The sequence below is a fragment of the Nerophis lumbriciformis genome, linkage group LG07 (assembly GCF_033978685.3).
Source record: "Nerophis lumbriciformis linkage group LG07, RoL_Nlum_v2.1, whole genome shotgun sequence".
Taxonomy (NCBI): domain Eukaryota; kingdom Metazoa; phylum Chordata; class Actinopteri; order Syngnathiformes; family Syngnathidae; genus Nerophis; species Nerophis lumbriciformis.
This window is the reverse complement of record NC_084554.2, coordinates 40,503,416-40,520,600: the sequence shown is the minus strand read 5'-3', so window position 1 is coordinate 40,520,600 and position 17,185 is coordinate 40,503,416. Positions and strand designations below refer to the sequence as shown.

General features: G+C 37.7%; 1 protein-coding gene across 3 annotated transcripts in view; it reads right to left on the bottom strand.

Moving 5' to 3' along the window:
* LOC133609500 (A-type potassium channel modulatory protein DPP6-like) overlaps window positions 1–17,185 on the bottom strand; it is a 464,599-nt gene that overhangs the window by 37,384 nt on the left and 410,030 nt on the right. For all 3 annotated transcript variants that reach the window (XM_061965112.1, XM_061965111.1, XM_061965113.1), the window contains exon 8: window positions 16,856–16,976. In XM_061965112.1, coding sequence (XP_061821096.1) covers window positions 16,856–16,976 — 121 coding nt within the window. The remainder of the gene's footprint in view (window positions 1–16,855; window positions 16,977–17,185) is intronic.

Here is a 17,185-nt window from a genome sequence, read left to right as displayed (position 1 = left end):
CTGTCACTCCTAATCACTAAATCCCATGAAATCTTATACGTCTAGTCTCTTACGTGAATGAGCTAAATAATATTATTTGTTTTTTACGGTAATGTGTTAATAATTTCACACATAAGTCGCTCCTGAGTATAAGTCGCACCAAACTATGAAAAAAACTGCGACTTATAGTCCGAAAAATACGGTATTAATAAGTCCACTTTTTTCTGTGTATTAATTACTGCAAAGAAGAATTACAAAATTCTACGTATCAAATGAATTATTCTTTTACAAAATATATTATGACAGCCTAAGAATTTTTAATAAAAGTATGTGCAATTTCAACAACACTATCACGCTGCAAAAAAGTCAGTGCTCAAAAACAAGAAAAAAAAATACAAAAATGAGGGGTATTTTATTTGAACTAAGCAAAATTATCTGCCAATAGAACAAGAAAATTCAGCTTGTCAAGACTTTCCAAAACAAGTCAAATGAGCTAACCTCAATGAACCCAAAAATACCTTAAAATAAGTATATTCTCACTAACAAGTGCACTTTTCTTGGTAGAAAAAAAAAGAGAGACCTTTTTGCTCAATATGTTGGAAAATATTCTTAAATGAAGTAAATGCTAGTCCCATTATCTAGTGCATTACATTTCTTGAAACCAGCAAACTTACACTTGTTACTCTGGGGGTCTACTAGCCACTCAGGCAAATCATATGGTCTAAAGATGCATTTTTCCATCGATAACATGACATCATCGCGCCAAGTGCATGCTCTTTCAGTCAATTAGTGCGCATATATACAGCCCGACCCCCGGCCAATTTTTTTTTATTGTAATTTTGAAGAATTTATCTGAATGTGCATGAACTATTTCTGTTCAAAATTGTTTGAAATGTCACATGTTAAATATTAACTGTCCGTTTAATGTACTGTGCCAACTGTACTACTATACGAGTACGTATGTTCTATTGTTTCATTGGAAATAAAACAGCAAAGTCCATTTGGCTGTCATCCGTTTTAATTATTAGACACAATTGTGTCCAAATCATGATTTTTTTTTTTTCATGCTTGAAGTAAGAAATTATTACTTAAAAAAAGTAGTTTTATACTTGTGAGTGTTGATGACACAGCTTTGCAACACTTGATATTCTAGTTTCAAGCATGTTTTACTCAATATAGATCATAAAATCTCAACAACAAGCTGTAATATCTTACTGAGATCATTTAGGACCAAAACCCTTAAAACAAGTAAAACACTCTAAATCTGCTTAGTGAGAAGAATTATCTTATCAGACAGAAAATAAGCAAATATCACCCTTATTTGAGATATTTAATCTTACTTAGATTTCAGTTTTTGCAGTGCACTCAGTTCAACATTTATTTCAGTTCTACCTGAGCACAGTGTCTAACAATCAACAAAACATCTACATTTGTCCCTGAAACATGGTATCTGTTAGCCTACAAAAGTGCATCGAATCTGTACATGTAACAAAAACCTCACATACATAACAAGTATGGCATTTATAAGAAATTATATAATACTCAACCAAACTCTTTGGTAGTTATTCTGTTGCTGACTAACACTGACTTTCACTGCAACTATTACAACAAATATTGATTTCACAGCTATTTTTTTAAAGACCAAAAGGACAGATGCACGAAGACAGGACTTGAGAACAAATAGTACAGACCAAAATTCAGACCAAAATTCCATTTGCTGAGTTAAATACAGTGGAACCTCAACTTACAAACTCAATTGGTTCTTGAACATGTTCATAAACCGAAAAGTTTGTACAGTGAAGCAGAGTTCTCCATAAGAAACATTCTAAATATCAATAATTGGTTCGAGCCTTGAAAAAAGTCATTTTTTTTAGTAAAAAACAAAACAAAAACACACTTTGTAGACAGTATAAAGTGCATACAGTACGCCCGGAAATAATTCACAGCGCTTCACTTTTTCCACATTTTAATTCCATTTATGTCCTCAAAATGTATACACACAATACCCCATAATGACAATGTGAAAAGTGTTTTTTTTAAATGTTTTGCAAATTTATTAAAAATTAAAAAAACTTTTACATGCAGTAGGAACTGGGAGACTAGTCAGAATAGAGGGAAAGATGAATGCAATAATGGACAGAGAAACCCTGGATGAAAAAAACAACAACTTCAAATCCAACCTGATGGAGCTTGAGAGGTGCTGCAAAGAGGAATGGGGGAAACTGCCCAAAGCTTGCATCAACAAAGTATTGAGCAAATGCTGTGATTACTTATGTGCATGTGATATTTATTTTGTTTAATTTTTAATGAAAATGTAAAATTAAAGAAATCACTTTTCACATTGTCATTACGGGGTATTGTCTGTAAAATTTAGAGGACAAAAATAAATGTACCGTATTTTCCGGACTATAAGGCGCACCTAAAACTTTTTTCCCCCCTCAAAACTCGACAGTGCGCCTTATAACCCGGTGCGCCTAATGTACGGAATAATTCTGGTTTTGCTTACCGACCTCAAAGCAATTTTATTTGGTACATGTTGTAATGATAAGTGTGAATAGTCAAACATAAGAGATACATGTAGACTGCACTATGATGGCAATATGACTCAAGTGAACAACACCAACATTTTATATGTTCCATTGAAAATATAGAACATTACACAGTGCTCAAAAATCTATCAAAATGTTTTAGTACGACTTTGGTAAGCTATGAAGCCACACCGCTTGATGGATTGTCGGCGCGTTAAACATAGGAGTATTATTATTATGGAGTGTGTATAAGGTAACACATTATCTGGCATTTTGTTTCGCAATATTATGCAAAAGCAACTTTTCTTACTTTCTGGTACCTGCTGATCTTTATTTGGGATCTGCATAAGTCCTGAAAAGGCGTAAGCCTTTGTAGTCCGTGCCAATACTGCAGTCGATAAGCTTCTTCTTTTTCTCTATTTTCTTGTTATGTGACATTCATCCTCCAATGTTGCCATTTCTAATATAAAGTAGTGTAAAGTTCTTACTTATATCTGTCAGTAAACTCGCCATGAAAGTGCTAAAACATACCGGTGTGGTGAGTTTACATTATTCACCCAAGGAACTTTAGTTATTAGAGAGTTCCGATCAGACGGTTTTTCACGGGACACATTTCCGGCATTGTTATTGCTGCTCCGTTGTTGCTTGAAGTAAAGTCTGAATGTCATTAAAACAGTTAGCGCCATCTTTTGACACTTCTTCCACTCCCGTCCTTGCACGCTACACCGCTACAACAAAGATGACGGGGAGAAGACGCTGCCGAAGGTGAGCCACGTAAATAAGACCGCCCACAAAACGGCGCATCCGGAAGCGACTTGAAGACGACCTGTAAAACATAATCTATGCAAGATTTTGACCAAAGAACCACCATTACATGTTATGTAGACCACAAGGAAATGTATTCAATTTAGAAAAACAAATAAAATGACTCCTTTAATGCGCCTTATATATGAAAAAAAGATCGAAAATAGACCATTCATCGGCAGTACGCCTTATTATCCGGTGCGCCCTCTGGTCCGGAAAATACGGTATTCCCTTTTGGAATAATGATGTGACATAACAAAATGTGTAAATAGACAAGCGCTGTGAATACTTTCCAGATGCACTGTATACACTGTATATAAAACCAACATAACAGGGAAACAATGTATCAACAATCTCTTTACAGCATTATAAAAATGTCACAACACCAGCAATAAGCTGCACTGTCAACGTGCACACAAACACAAAATTCCATTTTTGGTGCTCTCAAAAACGTTAACCATGTTGCTCCAATAAAAAAAAAAAAAGTCAAATAAATTGTACCTTTTGCTGGCGAGCAGAGAGGAAGAATGATGATGAATGCAGAGAGAGAGGTAGAGAGAGTGTTCCTGCTCCTTTCTTCCTCTTTTGCTGGTCTCACTCGGACCTGGCTGGACTTCACTTAGTCCACGCTGCACCAGGAATCTGACCAGCGTGCCTTGTTTTTGGTGGCGCTTTAAAATTTGTCTGTGTGACCCAGGATGTTGACTTTAATGGCCTTACTCCACACAAACAGTCATTTTTAGTCCACAGCGAATCCCTCCTTCTTTCCAGGCTGCTTTGTTGGCTTTTTGGAGCCATATTGAGTTGTCAAAACATAAAAAGCTTGGTGAATGGCGAGAGAAGAAACACACGTTAGCGTGTTCTGTCTGTGCAACAAGTGACGTGGAGGGCTGCGCCTACGCAACTATGATGCACCCTGCTTTTTGCCTGCAGGCGTGATAGACACGACTGACTGAATGAAGCGTTCGTACACAGAGACAAAGTTCGCTCACGGATGCATATTTGGCTTGATGGAAAAGAATAGAAGGGTTCATAAATTGAGGTTCCACTGCACGTAGGTTTTTTTTATGTTTTGTTATATTTACCATCTTATATTTCATGTAGAGCAGGGGTGTCAAACTCATTTTAGATCGGGGGCCACATGGAGAAAAATCCACTCCCAAGTGGGCCGCACTGGTAAAATCACGGCACGATAACGTAAAAATAAAGACGACTTCAGATGATTTTCTTTGTTTAAAAATAGAACAAGCACATTTTGAAATTGTACAAATCATAATGTTGTTGTTTTTTTACACATACATTTTGCGGTGATAGTATTCTATCTTGACGTTATTTATATTTTCTTAATAAATTATGTGATAATGTTCATCAGTGAACTCACTGGTGTTTATTTTCAATCTATCAAGATAAAAAAATTGTATCAAAATCAAATTATAAATGATAAATGATAAATGGGTTGTACTTGTATAGCGCTTTTCTACCTTCAAGGTACTCAAAGCGCTTTGACACTACTTCCACATTTACCCATTCACACACACATTCACACACTGATGGAGGGAGCTGCCATGCAAGGCGCTAACCAGCAGCCATCAGGAGCAAGGGTGAAGTGTCTTGCTCAGGACACAACGGACATGACGAGGTTGGTACTAGGTGGGGATTGAACCAGGGACCCTCGGGTCGCGCACGGCCATTCTTCCACTGCGCCACGCCGTCCCTTAATTACAGGATGTTATTTATGTAGTTTGCTCATTTTCCTCGACTGATGTACTACCATCATGTGGTTTATTCTGCATCACATACAAACCCCGTTTCCATATGAGTTGGGAAATTGTGTTAGATGTAAATATAAACGGAATACAATGATTTGCAAATCCTTTTCAACCCATATTCAATTGAATGCACTACAAAGACAAGATATTTGATGTTCAAACTGATAAACCTTTTTTTTTTTTTGCAAATAATAATTAACTTTAGAATTTGATGCCAGCAACACGTGACAAAGAAGTTGGGAAAGGTGGAAATAAATACTAAGAAAGTTGAGGAATGCTCATCAAACACTTATTTGGAACATCCCACAGGTGAACAGGCAAATTGGGAACAGGTGGGTGCCATGATTGGGTATAAAAGTAGATTCCATGAAATGCTCAGTCATTCACAAACAAGGATGGGGCAAAGGTCACTGCTTTGTCAACAAATGCGTGAACAAATTGTTGAACAGTTTAAGAAAAACCTTTCTCAACCAGCGATTGCAAGGAATTTCACCATCTACGGTCCGTAATATCATCAAAAGGTTCAAAGAATCTGGAGAAATCACTGCACGTAAGCAGTTAAGCCCGTGACCTTCGATTCCTCAGGCTGTACTGCATCAACAAGCGACATCAGTGTGTAAAGGATATCACCACATGGGCTCAGGAACACTTCAGAAACCCACTGTCAGTAACTACAGTTGGTCGCTACATCTGTAAGTGCAAGTTAAAACTCTCCTACGCAAGGCGAAAACCGTTTATCAACAACACCCAGAAACGCCTTCGGCTTCGCTGGGCCTGAGCTCATCTAAGATGGACTGATGCAAAGTGGAAAACTGTTCTGTGGTCTGACGAGTCCACATTTCAAATTGTTTTTGGAAACTGTGGACGTCGTGTCCTCCGGACCAAAGAGGAAAAGAATCATCCGGATTGTTATAGGCGCAAAGTTGAAAAGCCAGCATCTGTGATGGTATAGGGTTGTATTAGTGCCCAAGACATGGGTAACTTACACATCTGTGAAGGCACCATTAATGCTGAAAGGAACATACAGGTTTTGGAGCAACATATGTTGCCATCCAAGCAACGTTACCATGGACGCCCCTGCTTATTTCAGCAAGACAATGCCAAGCCACGTGTTACATCAAGCAAGAATGGGAAAAAATTTCACCTGAGAAGCTTAAAAAATGTGTCTCCTCAGTTCCCAAACGTATACTGAGTGTTGTTAAAAGGAAAGACCATGTAACACAGTGGTGAACATGCCCTTTCCCAACTACTTTGGCACGTGTTGCAGCCATGAAATTCTAAGTTAAATATTATTTGCAAAAAAAAATAAAGTTTATGAGTTTGGACATCAAATATCTTGTCTTTGTAGTGCATTCAACTGAATATGGGTTGAAAAGGATTTGCAAATCATTGTATTCCGTTTATATTTACATCTAACACAATTTCCCAACTCATATGGAAACGGGGTTTGTACAAAGATACAAAGAATTGCTATTGCGACCAGAGGTGGGACCAAGTCATTGCTTTGCAAGTCACAAGTAAGTCTCAAGTCTTTACCCTCAAGTCTCGAGTCAAGTCCCGAGTCAAGACAGGGCAAGTCCGAGTCAAGTCCAAAGTCAAGACTGGAAAGTCTCAAGTCAAGTCCCAAGTCCTGCATTTTGAGTTTCGAGTCCTTTCAAGTCATTTAACCACAGACTAATATATTTACACAGAATGTGTATGCTTTTAAAACGCTGTATTTATTTATTAAAACAAGTGCATTTGAAATTGCAGGGAAAAAGATAGTGCTGACATTGCACTTCAAAATAGCACTATTAACCAGTCATTTTAAACATGTAACTCATTCCTTTACAGAATAAACACATTTGAAAAAAACAAGTGCAACTGTACTTATTTGCACAAAAGTGTTAACATTGTATTTCCATGGCATATTGCATTGTAACTAGTTCCACAGCAGTTTCTATCCTGTTCTTACCTTATCTCATTGATCTCATCTCATACTGTATGTGTGTTTATGTGTGCGTACACATGAAAAACATAACAAATATATGAACATAACAATGAACAGAGTTGTACTTTTTAGATGTCAGGGCCCTATGCAATATGTACACATATTCTTAATATAGTATACATTTTAACTGACCTTTATTTGACTATGTTTGTCTTTTTGGAGGTGGCTAAAATACGCGGTGCTGCTGACTGCCGTCTAACGTTACATTACTGTGTGTGATACATTGACTAACGTAATGTTACTGTGTGTGATACATTGACTAACGTAATGTTACTGTGTGTGATACATTGACTAACATTACGTTACTGTGTGTGATACATTGACTAACGTAATGTTACTGTGTGTGATACATTGACTAACGTTACGTTACTGTGTGTGATACATTGACTAACGTTACGTTACTGTGTGTGATACATTGACTAACGTAACGTTATGTATAGGTACCTCATGAAACCCTGCTTAAAAAAAAATCACTTGACAAAAAGTATGAATAAGGTAGCAAACTGCAGTGGACGCAACAGATTGCCGTGTTTGCAATGACGTTATAACCATAGACATCTTATAAGTAGACGCAGCATTGGTTGCTGTGACGTGAGCAATTTGGCCGCCATCTTGAAGTGCTGATGAGGAGCCGGCGAGCAGCCGAAACTGACAGTTGAAAGGTAGAAAACAAAGATGGTGTTCAGCGTTTTCCTGCTCAAATGAGCGGACTGTTGAAAATAGGAATCGGGGGATTACTTTTCACAAATAAGATTTAACATTAACGTACTATTGGTTGTATTTTATGAAAATAATATTACCACAGAGTTGAGAAGGATCAAAGATCTTCAATATTTGTATGTGAAAATCACAAAGAAATCTTCTGGGGGAGGATGACGCCCCTACAGGGGTTTGGTTTACAAACTTTCAGCCCCACCTAAAACAAAATTCACCAGCCACTACTGATTATGATGCATTCTCATTTTAGGCAAAGTATAAGACAATACTTTCTTAACAGTATAATTGTAACCAGGAATCAGTCTTCAAGTAACAATATTCAAATACTAACATTGTTGGGTTAAACAGAATTTGGTTTTATTCTGAATCCAGTGAAACAGATTGGTGGTTTTAGCTTGAAGACTTTCAGGTGTTTATATATGTTTAAGTATTTGGCAGACGCTTTTATCCAAAGCGAATTACATAAAATAATACATATAAAACAATCACTGCAAACATTATCATGTAAGGGAAGAATGTAATAGAAAATATCAATACAAAGTGTCAAGACAGAATAAACTCTCTGCTGCTGAAGCAACAGAGATAGAGTCTATAGGTCCCTAAGATATATAGATATCTAATGTATTCATACATTGTTTATGTAGGATACACGCATATGTATATATAACCTAATCATATTGTTTCTTCAACTTAAAAATAGTTTACCGTTTTTTTTCCCCTTCTCTGGGATTATATTCCCAGTTTTGATCTCGGACGTCTGGTCACTTATAGCGTATAAGAATATTATATTACTGTTAAGCAAACTATGAATAATAAAACACGCCAAAACATGTGTCTGTTACACACGTATGACAAAAAAGCGCGTGAAAATCAGTGGTATTCAGTGAGGTAAAATGAATTAAATGCGCTGACAGTTCATTGCTCCTGCCAAATGAAATGCACTGAGTGGAGCAGATCACCACTCCAAGATGGCGGCCCCGCGCCTCGTCTGCACCAGTAGGCAGTAGCACTCTATGCTGCGTCTACTTATAAGATGTCTATGGTTATAACGTTAGCAGTGAGTTTGCAGCCTCACTGATTTAACTACACAGCAAATAAAAGTCACGTTACTTAGCCAATAAACGTTATCTTACATTCAAAACTTACCCTTCTTTGTGCAACTTCAAATGTCGAACGAAGTTGGAAGTTGTTGCGTCTCCGTCTGTAATATTCGAACTGCGTGATTTGCATACGGCAATTCGTTTTTTGTTGACCAAGTCGTAGTTTTTATACCCGAACGAAACCAACTTCAACATAATTGTTTATCACTGGCACGTTGTTGGACCAACTCTTGTTCATTGGTTGTCCTGCAATTTGATTGGATGAATGCTGTGTGATGAAAACAACGTAGTTCTAATTTGATTGGCTGTTGTACTGACAGCACACCAGCTGACACGAATAACACGCTGATAGACAGAGGAAGAAAATGAAAAATACGGAGCGCTCCCAAATAACTTTTTAAGCTTTGGATTTTGGGGAAAGTGGCAAGTCATGTCAAGTGAAAAGGCTCAAGTCCAAGTGAAGTCACAAGTCATTGATGTTAAAGTCTAAGTCGAGTTGCAAGTCTCTTTACATTTTGTCAAGTCGAGTCTAAAGTCATCAAATTCATGACTCGAGTCTGACTCGAGTCCAAGTCATGTGACTCGAGTCCACACCTCTGATTGCGACATCCAGTGGACACATTTAGAACAGCTGTTTCTTTCATTCAAAAATTTCAGGTACATTTTTATACTTCGCAAACTCATCCCACGGGCCGGACAAAACCTTATCGCGGGCCTGATCCGGCCCACCTTAACTACGTATGTCTAGCTGTTGTGTAGCTGCTAGTAGTGTATAGCCAACCATGTTTACCTTTTGTAAATGACTTGACTAAAATAGAAGAAAAGAGCAACCTTGTCTGGCATTTAGATGTTAACTTTGGACAAGTAAACACGCCGCAGGACTGCTCGTATCGGAGCTTATATCAGCCATTTAAGATGCAAGCCGATATCATCCGATACTTGTTTTTTTGCTGGTATCAGACAGATATCAATATCGGATCGGGACCCCATAGTAAAAAAAAAAAAAAAACACAAAACTGAACATATACAGTTTAAAAGTACATACAGAACAAGATTAAAAGATTGTAATGTAATGTATTGCTACGTCTGAAAGTTTTAAAAAGTCCCAAGTTAAAAGCAGTGTGGAACCTATAACAAAAAAAAACTATTTTGAATGCTAAGCGAACTATATACAGTACAGGCCAAAAGTTTGGATACACCTTCCCATTCACAACACAACTGATGATAAAGCAAGTAATTCCACTAATCAACCCTGATAAGGCACATCTGTGAAGTGAAAACCATTTCAGGTGACTACCTCTTGAAGTTCATCAAGAGAATGCCAAGAGTGTGCAAAGTAGTAATCAGAGAATATTTTGAAGAAACCAGAATATGAAACATATTTTTTTAGTTATTTCACCTTTTTTTTTTTTGTTAAGTACATAACTTCACATGTGTTTGATGACATAGTTTTGATGACTTCAGTGACAATCTACAATGTAAATCAGTGGTCCCCAAACTACAGCCTGCGGGCCGGATCCGGCCCCCCAGCTTCCAAAATCCGGCCCACAGGAAGTCCCAAGTATAAAAAAAAGTTTTTTAAATTTTTTTTATTTATTTTTATTTATATTTTAATATTTCCTTTCTAATCCATTTTCTACCGCTTGTTACTCTTGGTGTCTCCTAGCCGCTCAGGCAAATCATATTGTCTAAAAATGAATTTTCCCATCGATAATGTGACAATGTTAAATGTTGATGAACATCAATGTTAATTGATGTTAAATGACAAAACGGATTATAAAGACAATGTATATATATATATATATATATATATATATATATATATATATATATATATATATATATATATATATATATATATATATAAATTTGGCCAGGGGCCAGGCTGTGTATATATATATATATATGTATATACACACACATATATATATATATATATATATATATATATATATATATATATATATATATATATATATATATATATATATATATATATATATTTATATATGCATATATGTATATATATATATATATATATATATATATATATATATATATATATATATATATATATATATATATATATATACACAGCCTGGCCCCTGGCCAAATTTTTTTAACCCAATGTGGCCCCCGAGTCAAAATGTTTGTCATGAAAATAAAGAATACGCATTGAATGAGAAGGTGTGTCCAAACCTTTGGCTTGTACTGTGTATATATATATATATATATATATATATATATATATATATATATTTTTTTTTTTTTTTTTTTTTTTTTTTTGGCGGGGTATTTTTTGTGTCCAGACCAGAGTGAACTTAAAACACATTTAAAAGGCGATAAAGGCATGCTTGTTGTGTTCAAATATCTCCAGCAGAGGGCAGTAATACCCCGCGTTAAAGCAGCAGTATAATGAGGCGCTATCTTGAGATAATAAGAACATTTAGGTTGAGCAAAATTGGCTTAATTACAGCAGCGGGCTTACTTTCCAGCCCTTAACGACAATTCCAAAATGACATTGAAATGTTCATAAACAACCGAGATGCACGTCTCTCTCTCTCTCTCTCTGCGGCTCAATAACAGGCAGGCTTGTGAGTGGGCGTCTTTTGTTTGTCAGCCAGAAAAAATAACAATTTATGTAAAATACAGTGCAGTTGCCTCAGCCTGAACTGTGGTGATGTCAGGAAATCTCATTAGAGCTGCGTGTGTTGCCTCAATAGTGCAGTAGTGCACCCTGCGTTGTGTTTTCATCTCATTGCAGAGGTTGGCTTGACATCTTTGCCACAATCAGCACAGGGTGGGTGGTTATTTGCACCTGCGGACGCCAGTCTCTCACGCAAACAGACAAAGATGGCTCAAATCAAAGTGAAGGGTGTGTCGTTTGATCGTAAGAAAGTCACTTGGTATATACCCTGCTTCGCTCTTTAAATGTTGCATTTCATATTTTTGGCGTCGCCTTCATTGGATGCGTACACACACACACACACACACACACACACACACACACACACACACACACACACACACACACACACACACACACACACACACACACACACACACACACACACACACACACACACACACACACACACACACACACACACACACACACACACACACACACACACACACACACACACACTCATGGATTAAGGCGGTATTGCAAACCAGAGGATATTCAAGGCAGGGAGATTATTCGTCAACCTTTTTAGCCCTAACCGCATCAAATCTGCCGCTCGGCGACAGGCGCGGCTTAAAAAGCTCATTTCTCCTCAGTAGCAGTCTGAGCCTCGGCTTGACCTTGGCCCGAGCAGAGTCTCGGTCATTAGCAGGCGAAATCAGCCCGGTCGCCTCAGCCAGTAAATATTATTGCACGAAGTGGTGCAGATATTGCAGCATCGCCACCGAGCGCTTCTTAGAAGGGGAATGGAGTGACACTAAATGTTGAATGGCATTCTTCAGTCAGGCAGATAGCAAACAGTTTTCTATTGCCTCTCATGCGTGGCATTAAACCTTTGTTGGTGGAGAGTCTTCGAAGAAGGACAGGAAGAGTCGCGAAGGCAACGATCTCTGACTGCTTTTTTATGTGTATATACTCTACACACACACTGTAGAGCAGGGGTCCCCAAACTTTTTGACCCGGGGGCCGCATTGGGTTAAAAAATTTGACCAGGGGCCGAGCTATAAATAAATATATATATATATATATATATATATATATATATATATATATATATAAATATATATATATACATATATATATATACATATATATATATATATACATATATGTATACGTCAGGTCAGGAAAAAACACAAAGGCTATATCATCCCGACAGGCCTGTTTCACGGGATTCCCTGCTCGTCAGGGGATTTTATATATATTTACATCTACCGGGGTAGGGCGGAATATATGTTAGGTCAGGAAAAAACACAGAGGCTATATCATCCCGACAAGCCTGTTTCACAGGTTTCCCTGCTCGTCAGGGGATTTTATATATATTTATATAAATATATAGTTATATAAAATCCCCCGACGAGCAGGGAAGCCTATGAAACCTGTGTATATATTTATATAAATATATATTTATATAAAATCCCCCGACGACCAGGGAAACCTGTGAAACAGGCTTGTCGGGATGATATAGCCTCTGTGTTTTTTCCTGACCTAACGTTTCCCTACTCGTTAGGGGATTTTATATATATTTATATAAATATATATTTATATAAAATCCCCTGATGAGCAGGGAAACCTGCGAAACAGGCTTGTCCGGATGATATAGCCTCTGTGTTTTTTCCTGACCTAACGTATATTCCGCTCTACCCCGGTATTGAGCACTGTATAACGGATAAACCACAGAAACCTAGACTATATACATATATATAATAATATATATACATAATATATATACATATATATTTTTATATATATATATATATATATATATATATATATATATATATATATATATATATACGTTCGGTCAGGAAAAAAACAGGGAAATCCCCTGAAGAGCAGGGAAACCTGCGAAACAGGCTTGTAGGGATGAAATAGCCTCTGTGTTTTTTCCTGACCTAACGTATCTTGTGCTTTATATTGAGCACTGTATAACGGATAAACCACAGTAACCTTGACTATATAAATATATATATAAATATATATAATATAAACTGCCTTTTCCTTACATTGAACAAAAAAAAAGTCATAGGTCCACTGATGTTTAAAAACTCTACACTCTGAGTCTATTTTACGTTTCCCTAACGATTTTGTCACTACACACGTGGCTCAAAAGTCTATCAAAATGTTTTAGTACGACTTTGGTAAGCTATGAAGCCGCACCGCTTGATGGATTGTACTGTGCTTCAACATACTAGTATTATTTTGGTGTGTGTATAAGGTAAGACGTATTATCTGGCGTTTTGTTGCGCAATATTATGCAAAAGCAACTTTTCTTACCTTCTGGTAGCTGCTGATCTGTATTTGGGATCTGCATAATTCCCGAAAATGTAGTCCGTGCTGACACCGTAGTCTATAAGCTTCTTCTTTTTCTTTATCTTCTTGTTATGTGACATTCATCCTCCGCTGTTAGCATTTCTAATATAAAGTAGTGTCAAGTTCTTACTTATATCTGTCAGTAAACTCGCCATAAAAGCACAAAAACATACCGGTGTAGTGAGTTTACATTATTCACCCAAGGAACTTTAGTTATTAGAGATTTTCGGTCGGTTTTTCACGGGACACATTTCCGGCGTTGTTGTTGCACTAGTGAACCACGGATGAGGAGATGTTGCTCCATTGTTGTTTTAAATAAAGTCTGAATGTCATTAAAACAGTTAGCCCACAAAACGGCGCATCCTGAAGCGACTGTCAGAAAGCGGCTTGAAGATGATCCGTAAAACATAATCTGATGTGGGATCTGAGCCGAGAATGTCGTTGTGGCTTGTGCAGCCCTTTGAGACACTCGTGATTTAGGGCTATATAAGTAAACTTTGATTTATTGATTAATTGATGATTGATCTATGCAACATTTTGACCAAGGAACCACCATTACATGTTATGTAAACCACAAGGAAGTGTTTTACATTTAGAAAAAAATAATATTAATATGACCCTTTTAATGCGCCTTTTGTATCAAAAAAGAACTGACTAGACCCGCTCATCGGCAGTGCGCCTTATAATATGGTGCGCTCTATGGTCCGGAAAATACGGTAATTACATAGCTTTAAGGGTATCTGTATGTCTTCTAAAGCAGTGGTCCCCAACCTTTTTGTAACCGGTCAACGCTTGAAAATTTGTCCCACGGACTGGGGGGGTGGGGGCATGGGTGGTGGGGTGGATGTGGGAGGGGGGATTTTTTTTTTTTTTTTGTCATAAAAAAATACAATCATGTGGGCTTACGGACTGTATCCCTGCAGACTGTATTGATCTATATTGATATATAATGTAGGAACCAGAAATATTAATAACAGAAAGAAACAACCCTTTTGTGCGAATGAGTGTAAATGGGGAGGGAGATTTTTTGGGTTGGTGCATTAATTGTACGTGTATCTTGTGTTACCCTAGGGTAAACTGGGTATAACACATGGCACACTGACAAAGCTTAACCTATTGCTACTATAACAATCTACAAGGTTAATGTAGGTTGCTTCTCTTTCTCCCCCTCCATTTTTCTGCATTCTTTCGTATCTCAAGTTATCATTACGTATATGTATTGTTGCATTTGAACAACTGTATTGTTGATAATAAAGGTAAAGTATTGGTAGTGTTCTTTATTAATAGCGCTATTTCTATTGGTATTTGTATTGATCCATTTGTAGTGTAATAATGTAATAATTGTCATTTCTGTATTAGTTTTTATTTTTCGCTAACTGCTTATTTGCTATTACTTTTACCATCATATTTGTACATGTCGTTTTTGCTGATGTTGCTCTATTGTTGTTGTTGTTTGCTGTTGTTGTTTTTGTCTCTCTGTCTAATCTCCCTCTTGTCCCCACAATTTCCCCCTCTGTCTTCTTTTTTTTCTCTTTCTATCCCCTCCTGCTCCGGCCCGGCTGCACTAAATGATAATATAAATACATTTAATAAAGTCAAATACAAATAAGGCAACAAGAGAAGTATCCTACACTTCTCTTTTGTAAAGTAAATCTGAACAGCCGACATGGGCATCTACATCAACTATATGATTTGCCTGTGAAGCTGGACAGGACAAAAAAAAAAAAAAAAAAAAAAAAAAAGTAAGTGTATCTTGTGTTTTTATGTTGATTTAATAAAAAAAAAAAAAAATGTATTTACTTTTTATTTCTTGTGCGGCCCGATACCAATCGATCTACGGACCGGTACCGGTGGTTGGGCACCACTGTTCTAAAGTATTCAAGGCACAACAAGTATAGAGTCGTGTAAATCAATGACAACTAGAGTCAGGGTGTACATTTTTCAACATTAACTGATGCTAAAAGCTGACTTAAAACAAATGTGACGACAAAAACCTAACTCCTGAAATGTATTCTTTTTTTAATATTTTGTCGGGAAAACATGCAAAATAAGAACACAAGTGGGCTTAAGACAGAACCTTGGGGAACGCCGCCTCGCTAACCAGCTAATGCAAGGCCACTCCAGTCAGCAATGTGTTTGTCAGTCGTAAAATTGAAAGCATCAGAACACATGACCTCCACTGATGTAAACATGATAAATACGAGAACATTTCCATGTCATCACCAGCCGTTCAGCCCGAGTGACTACTGAACGAACCGAGCCATTCGGGCGAAGGCGTGCCTTCAAATGTCAGCCGTGAAGGCAAATGATGACAACAAGCGCGGCAAGTTGGCGACATTAAATTAAAAACAGCCTAATCCTGATGCACGGATGGCCTCAGATAACCTTTCCTGTCGAGCCATTTCAATTACATTAGTGCACCGATTTGAAAAGGTTTTATCCACCACTAACAGCATGTTGTACAGCGTGTGCTAGTTTGTCTCCATCTTCTTCCATCTCTGTATCTGACACTTTTATTAAAAACGCTGCTCCACTGGAGCAGAGCGTGCACCCAACGCCGGAGATACAAATTCATTAGTGGAATGCTAACACAGCACGCGCCCCCTTTTTTCTTTTTCGTCTATTTTTTTTAAGGCACAATGGCCTTGATCCGTGGAGATGATGCTCGGCGAGCAGTGTGACATCTGCATCAAGAGAGCGCCACCGCTGCATTAATGCAAATCAAGCGATGTAGAACTCGCTCTCATTCCTTTTTTTTTTTTTTTTTTTGCCCTCTGCACGGCGGAAGCAAATTGGCAGATTCTATTTTAATTTACCTTCACGGAATAGACGCGTACGCGCCCGAAATACTAACCTCGCCGAGGGAGTGGCGTGATTACTCCCCGATACGGGTCTAAGGAGCAGAATTAGCACTGATTGACTCCTCTCGCCACTAATCTGATTTTAGGCCGGCAGTTCACCAGGCTTACCTTCGTACAGCCAATCGCTGAGCCCGTTGAAGATGACCCCCTCCTTGCCAGAGGACACCAGGCGAATGGAGCGGCTCGCCACTGTAGAGCGATAGTAGATGTTGTTCTCGAAAATGAAGATCTACGGAAGAAAAATCGAAGGTTAAATAGTCTTCTGGGTAAGCGAGTGCAATAAGAACATAAACGGTCCCATGATAGAACCTTGAGGGACGCCACATTGTCGAATAGGATGTGAACAGTGTCGCGAAAGGATTCGTCGTCCAGACAACATCGCTGATTACTACTTACCAGAGGTGGCACCAAGTCATTGTTTTGCAATTCATAAGTAAG